Below are 22,159 nucleotides of genomic sequence, written 5' to 3'. Positions count from 1 at the left end.
GGAAAAAACGAAACTGAGAGGTGTACCATAGTCTATGATTGTAAGTGCATGAAAGATGCGTCAAATGTATAACACAGACAACAAGAATCAATGCTTTCTGCTGGGTGTCAATGAAACAAAACAAAAAAAAAAAAAAATGCTGCCACAAAGCATTACAATCAGATAAGTTAATACATAAAAAGATAAATTCCTACAACTGTCAACCACCTCTAACAGTATTGAGACACCAACATTAACTTAATGATACCTCATTTTCCTACTCCTAATGGCATTTTCTTATCTTTTTTTTTTTGAAGGAAAAAAAAGGCCTTTTTCAGCTCCACTTCCAGGAGGGGGAGAAAAAAAAGGGAAATGGGGGGTTTTTTTTTTTTTTTTTTTTTTTTTGTTGTGTTTTAAGAAACTTGTCATCCAACCACATCATTTCTCTGTTACCGAAAAGATAAATAAAATCTTCTTCCAGTTGGGGCTTATCACTAATAGGGTCTGTATCTCCGGCTACGACTGCCTTCATCACTGCCACTGCCTCCTCCTCGTCCTCCCTGACCACTTGGACCATTGCTCCGATCAATTCTCCGAGGTCGAGGAGGGGGAATCTGTACCCCTGGCTGTTGACTGCAAGTTCAAAACCACTATGAGATATGTTCTAAATGATGAAAACTGGATTTCAAAAATTGTGTCAAACAACTTACAGAACATAGCCAATTCGACCGTCCGGAAGAACCATTGGCACTTGCTGGCATTGGTCCTCTACCATATATCATTGGCTGTTTATCACATATGAGAATCCAGGAGATTAAATTAGAACAATTACGGATCCATTGAACACTTAAAATAAGTACAAAGACAAATGCAGAACTTGTAAGATTACCTGCTGAAAACCCGCAGCAGCTACCCCATAGCCGGATCCTAGGGTGCCATATGGATTTCCAGCAAAACCACCGTACCCTGGATGTGGGAGATGGCTTGCATGAGGTAAAGTACCATAAGGATAAGGTCCATCAGATTTCTTCTCCGTCTGAGGCTTTGCAAGGACAACTTCTAGGGCTTGGCCTGCAATTCAAATCCCTTGAATACATCAACATGTGGGAACTTTCAAATTAGTGTCCATTAATTGGTGTACAATCATTTTTTTCTTTTCCATTTTGCTTAAGGAAACCTCATGGACACCACCCCCCCAAACAAAAAAAAAAAAAAAAAAAAAAAAAAAAAAAAAAAGTGTTACCGGCACCCAATAAATTTCCAAATAAATTTCATTATCTTTCAATTTTCCTTAGTTGCGTGATTTTACACCATTGAATTACATGTGAATAAAACAAATAAGATTAGACGTCTATTACCCCAAACCTAGGCAAATCCCTACAGGCTACAACTCACTTCACTTCAATGGTGTCGATCAATTTCGCATTTTACCTCAAGGTCTACTTAATTTGTTGAACTGATCGCCCTAAATATAGTTTAATAAATAACCCAAAAACGAAGGTTCAGTAAAAGGTCCCAAATACCATAGTGTAGAATGAATATTTAGCAGGATGCCATGTTTTTACTGCCTATCTAGTCTAGTATATATATTCCAAACCCAACAGGATGATCAAGATAATTACCGTCAATTTCATATTTTTCTGTATCTTTGACAGCCTTCAGAGCACTTGACCTTTCAGCGTAATGTACAAAGCCAAAGTCCCGTTTGCCTTGCCCACCTTTGCCAGGTGGCATGACAACTTTTGTCACTTCCCCATGTCGCTGGAACAGTTCCTTCAGTTGTTCAGTGGTCGTATTCTCAGGTATGTTTTTCACATAAAGAGCCTTCACCTGATAATTCAAAAGCACGTATAAATCTTCAAAAGGTTGACAGTTCAAATGTAAAGGAGCAAGGTCTGAAGTCTTGCATATTAGACAACACATAACCAGCGCAAGGCTAGGGATAGAGAATACTACTTCCGGTTCTGCAAAAAAAGTGGATGTTGCCTTAACCGGTTTCCATAATAAGTGAATATTGGTGAATACAGTACACCAATTGCATTCCAAAAGAACCTTGTTTATCAAGATTCCTAGGAGAATATGAACGTGAATAAAATTGAATGTCAGTGATGTGGAACAATATATCAATAATTTGCAACTTCCAATACGTTTTTTTCTTAGGATTATTAAGGATTTATGTAAGTTTATTTTAGTACTTGGTCACATTTACCTTATAATTAGGTTTTGTGCATCTAGAAAATAGACCAAGTGGTTGCATTTTCACTTTGGACCTTGATTTTTATTATGGAATATACAGATTTCCTCTCTATTCTCTCTCATCTATCTTGGTCCTACAATCAGGTGGGCTTTAACTGGTAGGATCTCATGTCATATGTTGCATTTGCATAGACTTGCAAGGTAATCATTAGTCAAGTCTTGACTGCCAACGGGACATGAAAATGGGGACAACATATTACAAATCTAAACTCATCAAATGAAGCTCTAATCCTGAAAAACATTGAAACCCAAGTTTATGTTCTGCAACTTTTAGATTCCAAAAAAGGATGCTAATCCATCAATTTCCTTGCCTCTATATTCTTTCAATCCTTAAAGACTCGAATGAAGACCCTACACAGCCTAATCTTTTCCAAAGGCTAAAAGTTTTTCTATACCAAACCAACCACAATCCTGAACGCAAATGTTCAATGCTGAAATTGAAGATCCTGGATCAAATTAAGGACAAGACTGACATGTACTATATTAGAATACTTTTTGGCAAAGGATAAACAATGTTTGTAAGAATTTTAATCTTCTATTTTGTCTGAATGTATCTCCTATATGTTCAGAATCACCAAATCTGTAAACATGAAACTTGGCTAAGATGATTGATTTGAAGGAACCTTCTAAAACCAGTAGTAACGTATGGCAAAGAACTAAATTTACTGCCCTTTAATTGGAACCTACCTGCGCTGCAGCTGTATGATCAGGTGTGCTTTTTGGGTCAGCCCATGTAACAGTTGGTGTGTTTCCATCCAGCTTAAAATTGGAACTTGACATTTTCTGTCTTGAATAATCAGCACAGGCATTATTGTAATACAGGACAAAAGCAAAACCACGGTTTCTGCTTGGATTTTGAGGATCCTGCAATCAAATTGTTATGGAAAATGAATAAATTATATATCATAATCATTCATTTCTTGAAAGGTATTTTAAGAACTACTGAAGAAAAATAGAGAAGAATTATACAAAATGTCCACCTTTATTAGCTCAATATTTTCAACTCCAGGACCAACCTCCTCAACAACTCTTCGAAAATCATCCTCTGCCCAGTTCTTTGGAACATTACCAATAAACAATCTGTGTTTGGTTTCAGAAAGCGAACATCTTAAGGTTTTACCCTGCATAGAAGAATACCAAAATGACCACCAATCTGGGAGACATGAAAGTGATAGTTCTCAAGCTTTAAGCAACTTCCAATATAGCCAAGATTTTTAAAGGACAAAGGCATAACAGTTTAAGAAGCACCATGATTACCTTGAATTCTTTACCATTCACCTCTTCAATGGCTTGTTGTGCAACCTCTTTTGTTTTAAATGCTACAAAAGCATAACCCTTGTTTTCACCAGTGTCCCTATCTTTCATTAACCTTACCTGCAAAATAATTAAAGAGTTAAGTCGTTAGTAAGTAAGTCCGACCCCATCATGATCAACCACAAGGAAAAATACTCGGTCACAAAAACATAACAAATCTGACCTCAAGAATTTCTCCTACACTATCACACATATCCCTCAGATCTTCCTCTGTGGCATCTCGAGGAAGTCCGCCAATGAAAACTTCAGACCCATGGGGAGGAAGAGCAAGAAGTTGAGCACGCTTCTCTTTCTCTTCCTCGTCAACTGGATCATTAGGTTTCTCTTCATCATCCGCGGATTCGGGATCAAGGTGGCTTCTTTCTGCCTCTGGTGATTGGTCTTTACCACTGGCACCAGTCCCAGAATCTTGTGCTTCTTCATTATCATCTTCCACGTTATCATCACCACCACCATCAGTTCCATCGTCATCTAATTGCTCTTCCACTTCATCATCCATCTCTTCCATGTAATTTTCCTCGTCTAGGTCCACCCGCCCCTCAACTTCCGCGCCCTCTGCCATGACTGTTTCACGCCCCAGCTTTTATCATCCAATAAACAATTCACTTGGACTTTCAACTAACTCACCTACAAACATCAAATGAGAGTTATCAAAAATGCACTCTCATAAGAAATTTCCTAAAAGACATTGGCAGATACTAGCCAATAAAAAAGAGAAACTTAATCTCATAAGGATTTCCATAGTAAGATTGATTCTAAAGCAGCAATCAAAATAAACCAAGCCTATAAAAGTTCAAAAACGCTTAAGAAATTACATGAGAGAAAATTCACCAGTTTTCCCACTTCCCCATTTTTAAATGAGGAACTATGGTGGAATGCAAACAATTGAAACTCCAAGTCTTCGACCATTTTATCAACTCAACTTTGTTCACTCTTTTTTCTTCTCAACGAGTTAAGGGAACAAAGTCAAAAGCTAGTTGAATAATGTGATCAGAGAAATTACACGAGGTCCCTTTATTATTTTCTTCATCTATGACTATCGTTGAATTCCGTGGACCGAAGTAATTAAGAAAGACATTCTAGATCTAGACCTTCAGGAAAGTTTAATTTTGAATGCGTGAAAAAGTGAAATCCATATAGCCGATCTCAATTAAGTTGAGATGAAGACTTGTTGTCGTTGTTTGACTATCATTGAACAAACAATAAATAAACTATTTGTGCAAATAAGGATGCCTATTTCGTCGGAAAAAGTGCGAAATTTTGTACTACTCGTATAAATTCTGAAAAAGATATCGTCTAATACGAAAAATCAGGTCGGACAAATCCATCCAAAGGGGTTAACGTCTAACAAATTCGTCAAGTAAAACATCATAAAAATACCCAAAAACAAGTCCTTTACAAGGAAAATTGATACAGTTTAGAATTATAGAACAAACGAAGCCCTCGAGAGGGACCCCAGATAAGAAATTAAAAATTTTGACACACTATCCTAAACCGCAAAACCCATATAGTAAAAACAACAAATATTTCAAATAATCAACGGAGAATTGAAAAAACCACGAAATTTGCACGGAGTGAGTGAATGTAACAAAAACCCACAAAAGAATCGCTCGAAACAGGCTCAACAAGAATAGATTTTGAGGATTCGAGCTGAGTGGAAGCTGAGCTCGGAAGCGAATCGAAAACCAGATGGGGCAAAAAGATTTGCGGGACCCACAAAAAAAGAGAAGAAGAAGAGGAGTGAGACATTTGTACATACCAGAGAGAGTATAATATTTGTTGAATCTGAAGAAAGTTTTGGATTTGCGTTGTGGAGAGAACTCAGGAAGAAGCCGATTAAATGGTGCTTGTGTTGTTGGGTAAGAAACGCACGCGCACTCGCAAGTAGTGAGGGAGGCAGGGGCCAAGGGGGTTTTGCTTGTTTTTTATGTTGGTTTTGGTTTTGTTATTCGACGAGACGACACAAGATTTGGGGTTTCTTCTCTCCTCTCTCTCTCTCTCTCTCTGAGCGCCCCTAATTGAGAAAGAGAGAGCCGAAGATAACATATTATTAAATTAAAAAAAAAAAAAAACACAAGTTACATAACGAGCCCTAAAAGAATGCATTAAAAAATTGGAAAAAAAAATTACTGGATCAATGAAAAATAAGAAATTATATATATGTGTATATATATATATATATATATATATCCGAGTTTACGGGTGACTTTGGTTTGTCCGAGTTTACGGCTGAAATTGGTTGTTTATTTATTTTTTGAATAATACTCAAAAACAGTTTTTATGTAAATACGTAAAATAACACTGTGTTATAGTATAAGATCCAAAATACTCTATGAGACAATTGATTTTTTTAAAATACTAATATTACTCTTCTCAGTTTTTATTAAATACAATATAAAACATTATTAAATTTTAAATAAAATCAATTTTAAAAAATGTAAACTTTTAAAATAATTGAACTATTTTTTTAGTTGGAGTCTTCATTTAAGTATTTTAAGAAAAACTTCTATTTAATTTTTTAGTTAATCACATCTAAAATAATATTTAATATAAATTGAAAAGGATAATCATTGCATTTTTAAAAATTTAACTGTTTCAAAAGGTGTTTTAGTTCTACTTTTATAAACATATTAGGTGTTTTAGGCTTTGTATAATAATAAAAGTGAAAGTGGTATTTTCACAAAACACATGATTCTCTTTTTTAAATGAAATTGGTTGTTTGTTAATGCCATAATAATTCGGTTTTCAAAAAAAAAAAAGAACAATATGGCACTCACTTGGCGTAGTTTCATTGGGCGCCAAAGTACAGTCGTTTTCACACACACCCATTTAACGTTTGGAAAAAAAAAAAAAAAAAAAAAAAACTAGAAATACTACTTATAACGATAACAAATATTATTTATGGTATACACTCAAAAATAAATAATTGTCACCCAATTCATAAAGAAAAAACAAAAGATTAAAATGACAACTCATTATTTAAAATAATATAAATAATAAGTCTGCACAAAATCAAAACAAATCATATATTTTTCTTTTAACGACCTTTTCTTTTTCCTTTTTCTTGAAGGTAAATTAATTAAGGGATGAAAAACGTTATGTATAAGAAATTATATTAGACTTAATAACTATGTTTAGTCAGTCACGCCATAAAATAAATAGATAAAAAATATTAAATAAGGATGACTTGAATTCTGTTCTATTTTTTTCAACATTGTTTTGCTTTTTTTAATAGAAAAAGCGAGGTTTTTCTTCGTAATCTTGTTTTGATATATGTTTTTAAAGAGTTTTTGGTGTTATTTGTCCTTCAACTCTACATGATTTGTATTTTGTTCTTCGAATAACTATTTTTTTTTTTAGTGATTTTGGTCCTATTTGATAATAATTTTTTTAAAAATTAACAAAGATATCATATGTTGATACCATAATAACTAAAAGTGTACAAAAAATTTACATTAAACCCAAAAATTTTCTAATTCCAAGTGTTTTAACAAAAGTGGAAAGATCATTCGCATGGGCCCGTTTGGTTTGGAGATCTAGGACAAAAGATTAGAATCATGTACTGAAAACATGTTTTGTGTCGTATGGATTGGAGTCATGGACTTGAGTTAAGGTTCATTTTTTGGGTCCTGATTCAAAATCATGACGCCCTCTGATTCAGTCCAAGACTTCAGTCTTTGTATAGTAATTTCACTGTGCTTAAAGTAGTTAATCATTGTGGCTTTTTTCGCATCTCAGCACTCTCATTTGCAGAGTGACTTTTTAACAAAGGTGTACATGGATGTATAGAATTGTAGATAATGTTGTTATTTTCTTTTTTTATCAGTTTGGTTAGCAATATAATATTTCTCACATTTTTTATATATGCTTGGCTTGTTATATAATTTCATTCACATTTTTTCCATTTATTTCTCACTTAGTTTGTTATAATTTTGAGTTAAATTATTTGCATAATTTTTTTCTAGTGCTTCATTTTTTTAATTATATAACGAATTATTTTTTTTTTAAATTACACGTAACGAATTATATTTATTACATAATTTTTTAAATTACATTATTTTGGTCATGATTCAAATTCAAAAAACAAGACAACCAAACACTGATTCGAATTACATTTCAAGTTAGAATAAGAATCATGCATATACACATCCAAACGAAGGTTCTAATCACTCTGAATCATGATTCTAAATCAAAAGACTCAAATCACTCTGATTTTAATCCTTGAACCAAACAGATCCTAATTATCACATGATTGACTATTATTATTCAATTACATAAATCTCTCGTTATTTTATTGTAGGGACCGAAATATCAAAAATAAGAAAGTAAAAATAATAATTCATGGAAGAATCTATCAAAAATATTCAAGGAACAAAATATCATTGTGTGCATAACTTTTTCAGGAAGATCAACGGCTCAACCCTGGGCAAAAACACCGTAGCACAGTTTGGCTCGCCTTAATTTAAGAAAAAGAATAAAAAATATTATTTAAGTCACTCTATTAAAAAATAAATAATTATTATTTAAATAATAAAGAAAAAATATAAGTTTATAATGGAATTGAATTATTTAAAATGACATAGATAATAGTCCACGGAAAATTAATGGAAAATTATGTACTCTTAATGAGAGATTTCTACAATTACTCCTAAAACTGGATCGTCAAACTATTATTAACCTCAATATATTCATATGCCATTTTTTTCTATTCCTTCCGTGTCCCCCCAATAATAATATGTCACGTTATGATTTTTTAATTAATGTGATAAAAATCTTTTAATTGACGTAACATAATATTATTAAGAGGGACACAAAATAAGAGAGAAATAAAAGGACACATGAGTTGGCTCCCCAAACATTAGCTCTTTTATTTATACCCCTTTAGACTAAGCTCAATCAATTGCCTAATATATAGATTACTAAAATACCCTCAAAGGTATTTACAAGATGTTGGCAGTCTTCGATTGGTGGCCGGCGACATGGTCATCAGTGGTTGATGGTGGGGTCTCTGGCGACCACGCGCTGGAACTCCGGAAGCCGTCCGACGTGTCTCCAACGACTGTCCGGCGTGTCTCCGGCACAGGTTGGTCATAGTCTGACAGGTTACGCTAGAGTCAGCCATAGTCTGCCATACTATGAGCCATAATCTCTCATACTATGATCCATAAACTATAAAACTATGACCCATAGTCTGACAGGCTAAGACCAGTAATTTGTCTACCTATGACTCATAGTGTGTCATGTTACGCCGGTTGGCAGGTCTCCAATCACTGGTTGGTCATAGTCTGTCAGACTATGGATCCATAGTCTGATAGGTTATGCCGACAGGCGAGTCTCGGTTGTTAGGCGCCGGCCATAGCCTTTTAAACTATGATTTATAATTTATCAGACTATGACCCTTAGTCTGACATGTTACGTCAACTGTTGGTTATAGTCTATCAGACTATGACTAATAATTTATTAAACTATGATCTATAGTCTTATAAGTTATGCCGGCCGCCGGTCTCCGGTCGCTAACGCTGACCATAGTCTAACAAAGCTACTCCGGCTTCTCTAATATCGACCATAATCTACCAGACTATAATCTCCAACAGTCTTAACCTTCAAACAAACAACTAAAAAAAAAAAACAAAAAACCGACAAACAAATATAAAATGCCAAAAGAACAAAAAAAAAAAAAAGTTCACAATGTCAAATGATGCATTATAATTAGTCATGCAACAAAGAGATCGCTTGACCCAGAAACTCTTGTGGGCTTAAAATCAAACACATAAATGGGGTCCCAGCTTATGAAATACAAAATTCATTCATCATCATCTAAGTCCTGAACAAAAGCCGGAAACAACCAACACCATCAATTTCTCAACTACTAAAATGAAAGAAAACTGAAAATTCCATCGACAATAAAATCAAGAAACAAGATTTAAGCTGAACCATCTACCAATTTAAAAAAAAAATGATTAAAAGAATTCTTTAACAAATTGTAAGTCATTTCTGAAGCAAACCATAAACACATAATACAAGCATTTATAATATTAATGACTGAGAAGATAGTCTATGGCCATGAAATTATACTTTATATTATATTTAAAATAAAATAAAGCCTCAATCATAACATTATTTGTACGGATATTTGATTCATAAATTTAAAATTATGATTCAAAATTATTCTTAATTTATGTGTATTTTTTTAAAAAAAATAACGTAACAAACTACGAGAAAATTCAAACTATGACATAGATCGTTACTCTAAAAGCACCTAAGGGTGTGTTCGGCTGCCAAAAAAACTCAAAAAAAACAACTCGAGTTCCAATTTTATTCAAGTTTATATTCTTTTAAGTTTAAACTCGAGTTTGTACTTGAGTTTGGGACTAAAACTCGAGTTCAAGTGTCCCCTTCAACTCGAGTTCAGAAACTCGAACTCAAATTAATGAACAATATTTTTTCTATTCTTAAAAATGCTATAATTTTTTCGTTTTAATCCTGATTGAGATGATTTTTTTTCTATACGTTGACAACGAAAAGACGAATAAAACTCCATCTATATACCCTATTAAAATTTTTCATTTTTTATTAAAATACTATATAAATTCAAATGTAAACTTTGACTCATTTAAACACAAACTCAAAAAAAAAAAATTCTTATCTCAAATCATAACTCAAATGTACACAACTAAACACAAACTCAAATTACAACTTCAATTCAAGTTATAACTCAAATTTAACTAAAAAATTACACTCAAATTACACTCTAAAAGAACAAACCATAAGTAACCCAAATTCACAAAAAAATTATTAAAAAAAAATCGCATGCAAGACTCGAAAACACAAAAATCTCAACATGCAATACTTCAATACCCAATATTTCAGAGAAAAAAAAAAAAGAAAAAAAGTAAAATTTAGCGACCAAGTGAAAGTATATGGTTGAGCCATAACAGCAATGACGGTGGCGGCAACGACGAAAGGAAGCATCGCAAACAAGAGCTGGGATGAGTTTGTTCTCCAAGATATCCAATAAACCGGTTGATGCTATGAATGTTCTCCAAGATCACATACTAGACAATGAACGGGGAAAAAGAAAAAAAAATTAAAATCACAACTGAAAAGAAATGAACTAAATAAAAAAAGAAAATAGTAATAATAGAAGTAAACCAACCTGGAATGTAAAAGCATCGAGCCGTGCTAAAGATGGTCAGAATCTGTAGATCTGGTGGACGGCCGAGATTCGCCGAGATCGCAAGGAAGAAATCTCGCGATGCCGATCTCCGAACAAGATCTCACAGCGACGTTTCCCTGAGTGACGGCGACGTCTGAAGCGAACGAGAACGACTAGATCGCAAGGAAGAGATCTCGCGATGCCGGTCTACGAACCAGATCTCACGGCGACGTTTCCTCGAGCGACGGCAACGTCCGAAGCGAACGACAACGGCAACAGGCATCCCACATGACGGCGATGACTTCTCCTGCCATGACGACGGTGGGGAGAATGGTCGGAGAGAGGGACGAGAAGAGAGAGGGAAGAAGGGGAGAGGGAGAGAGAATGGGGAGGCAGTGAGAGAAAATATTACAGAGAGAAAGCTTCAGGGTTTAAATTTGGAAAAATATGTGATCAAAATTCTTGGGTATTTGTCTTTTAGTATGCGGTCAAGGTGTTTGACCAAAGTTAAATGGGTAATGGTTTTAAATGTGGTATTTTGTTAGTCTAGAGCATATTTGGTATAAGAATTCTAAAATTTAAAATTATGATTTAGTTTAAATCAATGTTTATTTATAAAAAATAAAAATTAATTTTGATTTGACTCACTAGAATTAATATTTAGTTTGAATGATTTTAATTTAAGATTTGAACTCTGATATGATGTTTTAAATTTGAATCACTACTTATCCTGATTCTAAAACCACTTGCTCATTGATTTTGAGTGGTTCAAACTCCTAATTCTAGTTTTGATTTCAGAACTATGATTTAAACTTAAAATCATAAATAATAATCCTGATTCTAAAATTAAAACTAAAATTACTCTGGTTTGAATTGACTTAAAGGGGAAGGGTATGTAATTCTCTCATTTTATTTAGGCCAGCCAAGTTTTTGCTGGGTTCGGCCATATTGGCCCATTTTTTTTCGTTCTTCAATATGTATCTAAGAGTCCTATCAAAATATAACAAAACTGAAATAGCAAAATTGAAACATAACAAAATGTTTGGAATATTACAATAATATCAAAAATTTATTTCATTAAAATAATTACTACATATTTATATAGTACAATGTGATATAATTATGATAATTACTATGTTATTTTCACTATTTTATAATATTTCGAAAATTTTATTAAATTTTAACTTAAGATATGAACTTTTGTCAAGTAGAGTAATTATCTTCTCTTTCTTTCTTTCTTTCTTTCTTTTTATTTTATTTTTATTTAAAGAATGATTGTGAATGGAAACTATGAAACTCAGAATTCAGAACGCCTAAATTGTGATCAAGATGCTTACTAGAAGTGATGTAGAGATTTAAGTCGAAGCACCACGACCTCTAGCGAGGTATACAAGCACTGGTTTTGAACCCTAAACTTATTGCGATTAGAAAAACTAAAAGGCATTCATCACTTACAAAAACTTGCATAGGAAAAACTCCAACCATGTAGCCATTTTAGTTATAAAAAAAATAAAAAACCTTTTTTTTTTTTTTTTTTTTTTTTTTTTTTTTTTTCGCTTCAACCATTACCCTTGAACTTTCAATCTCACCAACCAAGAGGAAGATTTGGTTCCTACGTGATTTTCGTAATTCATAATTCCTTAACATTAGTCTAATTAGGAAGCCATCCTTCTCATATGGAATGCTTTATTCACTTATTATTATTATTATTAAATTTTTTTTTTTTTATAGAACAGCATTGTGTTAAGCCCTAAACAGCAAGTTTTTTGGTCACTCCAATCACTAGAGAAGAGCCCTTTGAATCATAAGCTTCATTAACCCTCAAAAACTCTTTGCTATTCTTGTACTTATTAATGGCTCCTTCAAAGGTACACTCTACAGTAAAAAATAAATTGAAATAAAAATAACAGAAAAATAGAGAAATAAAAGATTTAGGTGGTTCGGAAAATTTTCCTGCGTTTATAGAAGAGGGAGAAAAATTCACAAACAGTTTCAGAATTACATACTCAACAAACTTTCTCACTTTCTCTCTCTACTCAAAACCACTTACACCCTTGCCCATCTCTCTCTTAAAAGAAGACATTCTGTCTCTACACTTTTATCTGAGCACACATTAAGCTTTACATAAAGTACTTATTTATAGATTCCTAATAATCTTTGTCAAAAATAGAAAACAGTAACATACCTAAAAAATATAAAATTATTACTTTCTCAAATTGAGTCACTTACCTAACAAAAACAATGTTCCTATTCTTCCGCAACGGGGCAATCCTCCGTGTTTGAATACAGCCATTTGCTCTATTTCTTCAAGTATGTCTACGTAAAGCCTCGGAGTTAGAGGATCTTTGCTTCGGTAGTGCGTGGTATCGAAATCTATGGCGCCTTCTCGCTTTCCAAGATAAGCACTTGAGGCCGTGACATAACGCATGAGAATTCCAACTTATAAAATTGAAAAAGTTGCTTCGGTAGTACGTACGTGATAGTTATGAAAAAGTTGCTTGTAAAGCTCTTTTGGAATGTAATACTGTAGCTATGTATAGTTGTTAGTTGAGATAAAAAGTACATTATTTCGACTTATTCTTTTTTTTATTATATATCTCTTTTTGCTACGGTTAACACAACCTTTGAGCTTGTCTTAGCATAACCACTTAGACTATGTTGGATTGGGTTAGGAGATGTTAGAGTTAGAGTAGGACGAGAAATTTGAAAGCGAGTTGAAGAGGAGATGATATAGGTTTTATATTAGTGTGGTCTCGTAACAAGTTTTTAATTCTAAACTTTTTTTATTTGGTGTGATTGGTACCTATAATTTTCTTCCCAATAAATTTTGGGTTACATTAAATAACTATATCACCGAGTAATTACTTTTTATTTATGATTATTTATTTTGTCCTGAAAATAATTTTTTAATTTCACTACATGCAGGTCATTAAAAGAGGTCGTTTTTTTTTTTTAATAATTCTAACTTCAATATTCATCGATTTACTGTAATATATATTTCAAAGAATAATATACCACAATTATAGTCAAAAGGGCAAAAGCCGCGAATATCCTTCCTTTTTATGTTACCAAATTATCTTTTGCGTTGTGAAAATCCAACAAAGAACAGAGCTTGGAAACCGCTAGTCACGTGGCAGCACGTGGGAGGCACACCAACATCCAAGGTTAACACATGGCATATGATAAATGAACACATTGCGTATGAGAAAGGTATTTTTGAATGTCGTTCTAAGATTATGAAAAGCACTTGTACGTGGTGCATTAACTCGGGTTTTCCATGCGGTCTTTCGATCTACTTTCTTCTAGTAGCCAGCTGGTCATAATTTTTTTAATAAATTATCTTATTGACAATATATAAAAAAATATATTTATTTTAATAATGATATATATTATTTCAGTAGAGATTTAAATATAAAATTTTAAAATTTTTAAAAGTAATATTTTTAAAAAAAAAAATTTAAGTGGGGTGATAATCTCCACTAAATTATATTTAAATCCGCCACCGGTTGTAATCTCTCTGACAAACGATTGCATGACGATTTCAGAGAAACTTGTAGAAGTTAACAACCGGTAGTTTTTACATAATAGTCAAGAAAGGCTACTTTGACCATGATTGTTGGTCTATATAAGCTTCATATATCATTCAGTGGCTAATATTAATGTAATTACCAACGTCTCCTCATACAGTCTCAGCATCCCAAAACACAAAATATCAAAATATATGTAGTTTAATTACCTAGAGAAATTCCAATGGAAAACAATCCAAACGTCCTCAACGATGTGTACAGAAGAGAAGAGGAAGAAAACTACTCGTTTGCCATGCAGCTTGCGACTGCCCCCGCACTGTCCATGTCTTTACACGCTGCCATTGAGCTCGGAGTTTTCGACATCATAGCGAAAGCCGGAGAAGGCGCTAAGCTTTCGCCGGCGGAGATCGTGGAGCAGCTGGCCGCCAACAACCCTGAAGCACCCATTATGCTTGATCGCATACTCAGGATGTTGGCAAGCCACTCTATTCTTAGTTGCTCTGTGGTGGGTGATGGCAGTAGTGAGCCTAAATTTCGAAGGCTTTACGGTCTTCGCCCCGTGTCCAAGTATTTTGTGACTAATGAATATGATGGTTCATTTGGACCCATGCTGGCGTTGGTTCATGACAAGATCTTGATGGATAGCTGGTTTGTATTTAACTATTTAGATTTTTTTTTTCTTCTATCATGTTTGAATTTGGGAACCGGATCAGTGAAACAATTTATTCATCTTAGAACAACTTCACTACAATGTTAAATTGATTGATGTGTCAATGTAGAATTTTAGTATTTAGGTTAAAAAAAAAAATCAACTTTCCAATACTAATATATTTTTTGTGCGCTAAAGTTTACATGTGATATAATTGGTGTTAAAATATGACACCAAATATAGCAAATACTAGGATTTTGCATTTAGTTGCTACTGATTGTTGTGTCGAGTTTTTTACTTAATAATTTCAATATTGTCATTTTCAAAATTTTTACAAGTTAATATTAGCTTATTTTTACAAGTTTTTAAGCTTAATATTTACAATAAAATGTAGATATAGCATGAAGGTACGAGTCTTCACTACTAGAAAAGTGAAGAAAACTTGGTTATAAGATTTTTATTACTTGCTCACTTTCTTTTTTGCTCCATGTTCCAATCAACCAACAAATTAATAACAGCATGAAGTATTACCTTGTATACCGCTTAATCTGACTCCACCATACTAATTAAATTGAATTACAGGTTCCAACTAAAAGATGCAATTCTCGAAGGAGGAGTTCCATTTAAGAGGGTCCATGGAACACACTCTTTTGAGTATCTAGGCTTGGATCAAAGATTAAATCAACTTTTCAACAAAGCAATGGACAACGCAAGTACTATTATCGTTAAGAAGCTCCTAAAATATTACAAGGGTTTTAATCACCTTCAAAAACTGGTGGATGTTGGTGGTGGTTTGGGAGTGACCCTTAACTTAATCACTTCAAAATTCCCACATGTTAAGGGTATTAACTTTGACTTGCCTCATGTGGTAGAACATGCTCCATCTTATCCAGGTGAGTTTTTAGTTTATTTTATATGTATATAAATATTTGTAATAGCATTTAACTATGGTGTATCACTTATCATTTTCCGATTAAAAGACATATTAATGCATAATGTTACAGGTGTTGAACACGTGGGAGGAGATATGTTTGATAAGGTCCCTATCGGGGATGCTATTTTGTTGAAGGTAGAGTTATGTAATTTTGCACTTTGCAAGCATTACAAATTGATTGACCTTTTGTTTTTCATCGCATTAATTAAAATGATTGTTTTCTAGTCGGTACTTCATGATTGGAATGATGAGCACTGCTTAAAGCTATTGAAGAACTGTTCCGAAGCTATTCCGACCAACGGAAAGGTTATAGTTGTTGATGTAATCTTTCCGGTGAAGCCAGAGACTAGTTCTCACGCGAAAAGCAACTCCCAACTTGATGTGCTTGTGATGGCCGAACATCAACTAGGAGCCAAGGAAAGGAGCCGGGAAGAGTTTTTAGCCTTGGCAACTGGTGCAGGATTTAGAGAGATCAAATTTGAATATTTTATGGGTGACTATTGGATAATGGAGTTCTTTAAGTAGATGGTTGTCTTCCATATGATGGAAATGTCTGATCTGTTATTGATCAATGTGTGTAGGTTGATCAGACGGCTTTTTCTTTCTCTCTCTTTTTTCCTTTCTCTCTCTTTTTTTTTTTTTTTGGGTAGTCTTATTAGTGAATAAAAGTGAAGTCCAATGTCAGAAACCACCAGGTCAAATGACATGGGATGAGTTGGAGCGAGGCTTGAGTTTGGGAAGATGTACGTTTGATCCTACATTGTATCTAAAAACAAATAATGCATAATAAAGAAAGGACTTTTGTTTCTTTAATGTTCATATTTGTATTTCATCAGTACTGTTTATAGATCCAAGGAGTTTATATTATGGCGATGATAAATAATTATTATAACAATAGTAATTTAAATGACGATGATAATTAGGGATTTACAATCCAACCAAACCACTTAATTTGGATGAGATACAAACCAAACTAATTATAAATTGGTTTAGAGAGATATTTAAACCTAACCAAACCAATTAAGAATCTAATCCAATTGAAACCAAATCGATTATAATCGATTTACTTTCATTATATACATAAATTGTTCTGGAAGAAAGCCTCTATATATATATATATATCTTATACAACTGCAACATTCACAGAGATTGCTTGGACAAAGTTTGTGTCGATGAAATTTTCCGAGTTTGTTCTAATATTTACCACAAGCACAATAACCACCACCATGTACTGCTTCACCTAATTTTATTGGTCACAAACATTTCCATTGTGCATATATACATATATATTTATATATGTGTGTATGTATATTTATAAGTTGGACCCGAACAATACTAATTAGACAAAAATTATGTTTAATTTTGCTTAGTATAAAGGTTGTGAACTGCTAGGGGTGAACATCTGATGTAGTATTTTGGTAGCTGCCTATGTCCTATAGTCATTTGGGCTTTTGTGTAAACTTGGTGTAGCTGATTTGTTTTGTAAGATGTCGTTTGGTTTATTATCTGTAAGTGTCGTTTGTGTCCTTTTTAGTTGTTGTTCTGTGTTAATTATTATAACAATAGTAATTAAAATGACGATGATAATTAGGGATTTACAATCCAGCCAAACCACTTAATTTGGATGAGATACAAACCAAACTAATTATAAATTGGTTTAAAGAGATATTCAAACCTAACCAAACCAATTAGGAATCTAATCCAATTCAAATCAAACTGATTATAATCGGTTTACTTTCATTATATACATAAATTAGTTCGTCCCTTTCAGCTAATCTACCAAGATGGTCGCATATGCTATCATAAATTGATTTTATTTTCATGAATTTTGTAGTTTCTATAAATTTAACTTAAGAATTTACACCGCAATTAGGCCAGCTAAATTATTGTTATTTGTTTGGTGGGTGTGTGAGTTGCTCTTAATGTAGAGTTTTTGGGCTCAAAATCTACAGGATCAAATTAAGAAAAAAAAAACTTTTAGGATTCACAAATTATCAGTAAAACACCAAGGGCTATAAGTTCAAACTTTGAAACACCGAAAAATCTCGTTCTATGATCCTCATTTTCGCGTTTAAAATAACAAGAAATTTTTCCTCTAACCGGAAGTAAGCAAGCTTAAATCAAGCATAAGCATACCACATCAAACTAAGCTCAAACTCACAAAACCAACAAAAAACTCACACACCCTTATTACAACTCATCTCCTCAAGAACCACAAATTTACATCTATAAATTCAAGCTTAAAGTTGGCTATAAATTAATGGAGAAGAGTTTAAGAACTTACCCTTGAAGAACTCTCTCTCGAAAAAAAAAAAAAAAACTTTGAACTCCTCTAAAACTTGTTAATGGCTTGAGCTAGAATATATAAAGAAATTTATGAGGAATATTTCTACATTTCAAACTTTACTAAAACATGAGAAAGAGAGGATTTAGAGTTTTTTACCTTGAAGGAATGCTTGACTAGTCTCCTCCTAGAATCCTTTGATCTCTTTCTTCTTCTTCTATTGTTTGCTAGTGGTTTAAGGTTAGGAGAGTGGAAGAAAATATTTGAGAGGGAATGGAGAGTGTGGCCGGTTTGGGTGTGGGGGAAATGAGAGGAGATGTGCAAAAATAGCTAACCTAATGCTTGCACTAATGGTCTCACCTTTATAGATATTACTTGATCTCATCTTAGTTTTCATTTAAGCCCATCAAGCTAGCTTAATTAGCTAAAATTTTGGATAAATCCCCCTTTTTCCTTGGCTGACCGGTGGAGTGTTTCAAGAGGGATGTGTAATAAGCATTCATGTCCAATAGTTGATTTGACTCAATCTCATCACACCTTACCATGTAATCCTCTTGCACACTCAACTAGCCAAGATTTTGGCTCTAATTTGCTATACATGGCCGGCCAAAGTGGAGAAGGAGAGAGAAAAGTGAAACCTAACCCTTGTACTTTTTCCACTCTCTTAAGTCTTTCATTAAAACTGTTTAAAATTATACTGATTGTAATTTTCTCTTATTTACGTGTACTGGATACTAGTTCATATTGTGTTTGGAGATTCTTGGAATTAAGATTCTCAAACTGTATATGCACTGGAAATTCTTCCGTTTTAAATTACGGTGAGAATTTTTCGATTGAATTTACTGGATCGCAAAACATGATCTTAGCATGAAATCTGTTACATAATTTAGGAATACAGATGTTAATTCCATAAATCATTCATTCACAAAATATACGTAATATATATTTTTCTAGGAAAAATCCTTGACTTAAATACATGAATTTCATTATTTAAATTCTGGGATTTTCTTGGTCACTACACCTTTCCCCTTTTAGCAATTTATATTCGTCAAATGCTGATTCGCTAGTTAAATGTTTGTTTAGTTCATAGGTTCAAATTAGGAGGTTTTGAATCAAAATTCAAATTTTTTAAATTTGTATAAGAGAAAATACCATAGCAGATTCAAATTTTGTCAGAAAAAGAACTTTAACAGAAACCAAAACCGGAGTTCAAATCTACCTTCCAATGAAGGTCTAAGTAACTGGAGTTTCTTAACTCTGTTCATACTTAGCTTCTATCCTTCAAAAGGGCAAGATTATTTTATAGTTATAGTTTTTATAACAAGAACAATGCTATTAATGTAAGCATTGTTCTTTGATCATGCAAGAAAAGATTGTGCTAATTAAATGACATATTACTCGCTGAATAAAGAAATAACATAACAAAAACGTAAAAATAATAGAAATTGGTGTCTTTTTTTGTATTATGTAAATGCAATGCTCTTGGTTGGTTGCGTTTCTATTTGGTAACTCATCAATATATAAGGCAGAGCAGAGCTACACTGACCATGTACAAGAGAAATCTTAATCACGAAGTCGAGGATGCTCTGTTCATAGACAACATCCTAAATAGCTTTCTCCTAAAAATTACTAGGCATATATTTTAACTATATGAGAATATAAAAAGAATACGGTGTGCATATATGTGTGTGTGTATCTATATATATGACCACTTCTTATTTCTGCAGTGTAAGCAACGCAAGAATCGCCTCAAAACATCATGAGTGTCGTCGATTATTATCCAAACGAGCACAAACTCTTGCGTCCTCGTAAATTCTCCCTGGCCTGCAGAAGTAGCCCTTGCTTGGGGCACAATGAATGTCCTCTGCACATATGCACAGCCCTTCTAATGCACAACCCTCCTTCACTATGGGCAACCCACCTTTAAGCCCCAAGACTTGATCACTCCAGTCACTAGAAAAGAGCCCTAATGGATCATAAGCCGCTTTAACCTTCAAAAACTCTTTGCTATTCTTGTACTTTTTTATGGCTCCTTCAAACGCTACGTTCCTGTTCTTCCCCCAATGCGGCAATGCCCCGTATTTGAAAATAGCGAGTTGTTCAATTTCTTCGAGTATGTCTTCGTAGAGCCTTGGATTCAAAGGATCTTTGCTTCGATAATAGGTTATGTCGAAATCTATCGCATCTTCTTGCCTGCCTAGATAGGCGCTTGAGGCAGTGACATAGCGCATGAGAATTCCGTTGTAGAGTTCTAAGCCACATAATGCCTTAGGTTCCAATTTGACCAGCTTTTGCACGTCTTCAACGAAGCTCTTCACAACAGACAAGCCAAGGCTGAATGTGGTTTGGTGAAAGAACTCGGCTTTGACTCTTGAATCCCATGAGCAGGCAGTAACTCTTGCATCATGAAGACTATCTAAGCATGTCCCGGATGATTGGAGACGGTGTTGGTATCCAATCACCGGGTACCCCGTAAAGATAACTCCTGTTAATAATTAAAAAAAAAAAAAATTTTTTTTCATTAATTGTTTTTACTCTAATCATGGATTAAAGATATAATTTGGCAAAAGTTTAGCCACGACGAAATGTACACTACTTTTAATCTAAAAAGGGAAAAAAATTCTTTATTTACCGTACCAAGGTACCCACCATTATTTGTCAGACCGTAAGCACTGGTGGAGAGAGTGGACGTGATTAACTTTGCACCTGTGCATTTTCCTCCGGCATCATTAGTGGATTCTTGGTTCTCCTCTGTTATGGTCAACAAATTTAAACGTACTCCATAATTTTTCATGATTGGTAAACATTTAATTAAAATTGTCTCTCCTAATCATATTGTTAGCTACTTTAATTACCTGTGATTCTAATAAATGCAAGCGCCAAACTAGACGTGGAGCGGAACGGAATGAAGTCATACAAGCCATCCCCGGAGGTGTTGGTGGAGACGCGGTCGTCGACACGATAGATGGCCTTTTGCTGACTTGGGTACCATGTTATGTCTGCAAACTCATGTTCTCTACCAAAACATGCGACTTGATCTCCCAAGTCAGAGTCATTCTTTGTCACGTAAGTTATGGATCTCTTGAACATAGGCTGGAGTTTTAATCTCACCTACAAAAATCGAGAGGTAAATTGACAAGTCAATTCTATTAATCAATTTCTTTAAAACAAGATAAATGTTTGAAGGACCACCCACTAATAAGATGTGAGTTCCACCTACGAGTCTAAATTGAGGTGAGACCCACCTTTTATTATTGGAGGGTACTAACTATCATATAACATGTTCTTAGAATAATAGCAGGTAGATCTCACAATATGAGGGTGAGATTCACGTTTCATTAGTTGTGGTCCTTTAACATCGATGGTCCTCCTATGTATTTTTTTCCCCTTAGTATATGGATTATATTTGCTAGGATAACATGGCGTTCATAAAAGAAAAGGGAAAACCTAGAATGTTAATAGAACCGAAATGGGGTTATCTCGGTTATTCTTTCTAATCTATAAATGTGGTACTGTGTTACATTAACTTCAAGATAAATTGAATGAACAGTATAATGTTTTGAGTTAGATTCATGGATAATTATTAAACTTTTTTCTCTTTTTACAATTAGTCCTTATAGTCAAATTTTTTTATGAACAGTCCATGAATTCTAAAAGTGTTCCATAAATGATCTTTCTGTTAAATCTTGGATGGAAAGCTTTAACTTTGTCTCATAAAGGTCCCTGAACTATTTTCTCTCTTTAAAAATAATTTCTATGTTAAAGAGAAACAATAACTATAATAGAAATCAAAATTGTAAATCTTTCTCAAAACTTCAAAACCCACTAACCAATATATATATATATATATATATATTATTTTCCCTAAGATTTAGACAAAAAATTAACAAAAATAAAAAACCCAGAATTTTCAAATTCCCTCCCCCTCAAGATTTGTTTTTTTTGTCAGATTTGCCAACCCTCCCCTAGCCCCGTGTTCATCGGCCCCTCCCCTTGCCATCTACTTGTCACCTTCGTTACTTCCCTTCCCTACTCTTGCCGCACACACATGACCCATCGA

General features: G+C 33.7%; 3 protein-coding genes across 4 annotated transcripts in view; 1 reads left to right on the top strand and 2 right to left on the bottom strand.

Annotated features, from left to right (window-relative positions):
* Positions 1-5,573, bottom strand: LOC21406197 (heterogeneous nuclear ribonucleoprotein Q). The gene is given in 10 exon segments (XM_024168366.1): positions 1-612; positions 690-734; positions 736-764; positions 869-1,050; positions 1,602-1,809; positions 2,923-3,099; positions 3,216-3,356; positions 3,493-3,609; positions 3,713-4,176; positions 5,309-5,573. Coding segments are annotated over 9 exon segments (1,437 nt in total). The 5' UTR covers positions 4,112-4,176; positions 5,309-5,573; the 3' UTR covers positions 1-473.
* Positions 5,574-14,384: 8,811 nt separating this feature from the next.
* On the top strand, positions 14,385-16,608 carry LOC21406195 (caffeic acid 3-O-methyltransferase). Its single transcript, XM_010102363.2, has 4 exons — positions 14,385-14,880; positions 15,464-15,774; positions 15,886-15,950; positions 16,041-16,608. Exons 1-4 carry the CDS (start codon positions 14,456-14,458, stop codon positions 16,338-16,340), a joined length of 1,101 nt encoding a protein of 366 aa, XP_010100665.1. The 5' UTR covers positions 14,385-14,455; the 3' UTR covers positions 16,341-16,608.
* A 2,946-nt stretch (positions 16,609-19,554) lies between these two features.
* The window catches only part of LOC21406194 (probable L-gulonolactone oxidase 6), an 11,838-nt gene continuing 9,233 nt past the window's right edge, over positions 19,555-22,159 (bottom strand). Inside the window, exons 2-4 of one of the 2 annotated variants that reach the window (XM_024168365.1) lie at positions 20,955-21,210; positions 20,737-20,850; positions 19,555-20,584 (exon numbers count right to left, since the gene is read on the bottom strand). In XM_024168365.1, the coding sequence (XP_024024133.1) occupies positions 19,857-20,584; positions 20,737-20,850; positions 20,955-21,210 (1,098 nt within the window). In that variant the 3' untranslated portion in view covers positions 19,555-19,856. The remainder of the gene's footprint in view (positions 20,585-20,736; positions 20,851-20,954; positions 21,211-22,159) is intronic. The other variant, XM_024168364.1, reaches the window with a different exon arrangement.

Source organism: Morus notabilis, unplaced genomic scaffold (assembly GCF_000414095.1).
Source record: "Morus notabilis unplaced genomic scaffold, ASM41409v2 Scaffold404, whole genome shotgun sequence".
Classification (NCBI taxonomy): Eukaryota; Viridiplantae; Streptophyta; class Magnoliopsida; order Rosales; family Moraceae; genus Morus; species Morus notabilis.
Note: the sequence above shows the minus strand (reverse complement) of the source record. Positions and strands in the feature narration are given on the sequence as shown.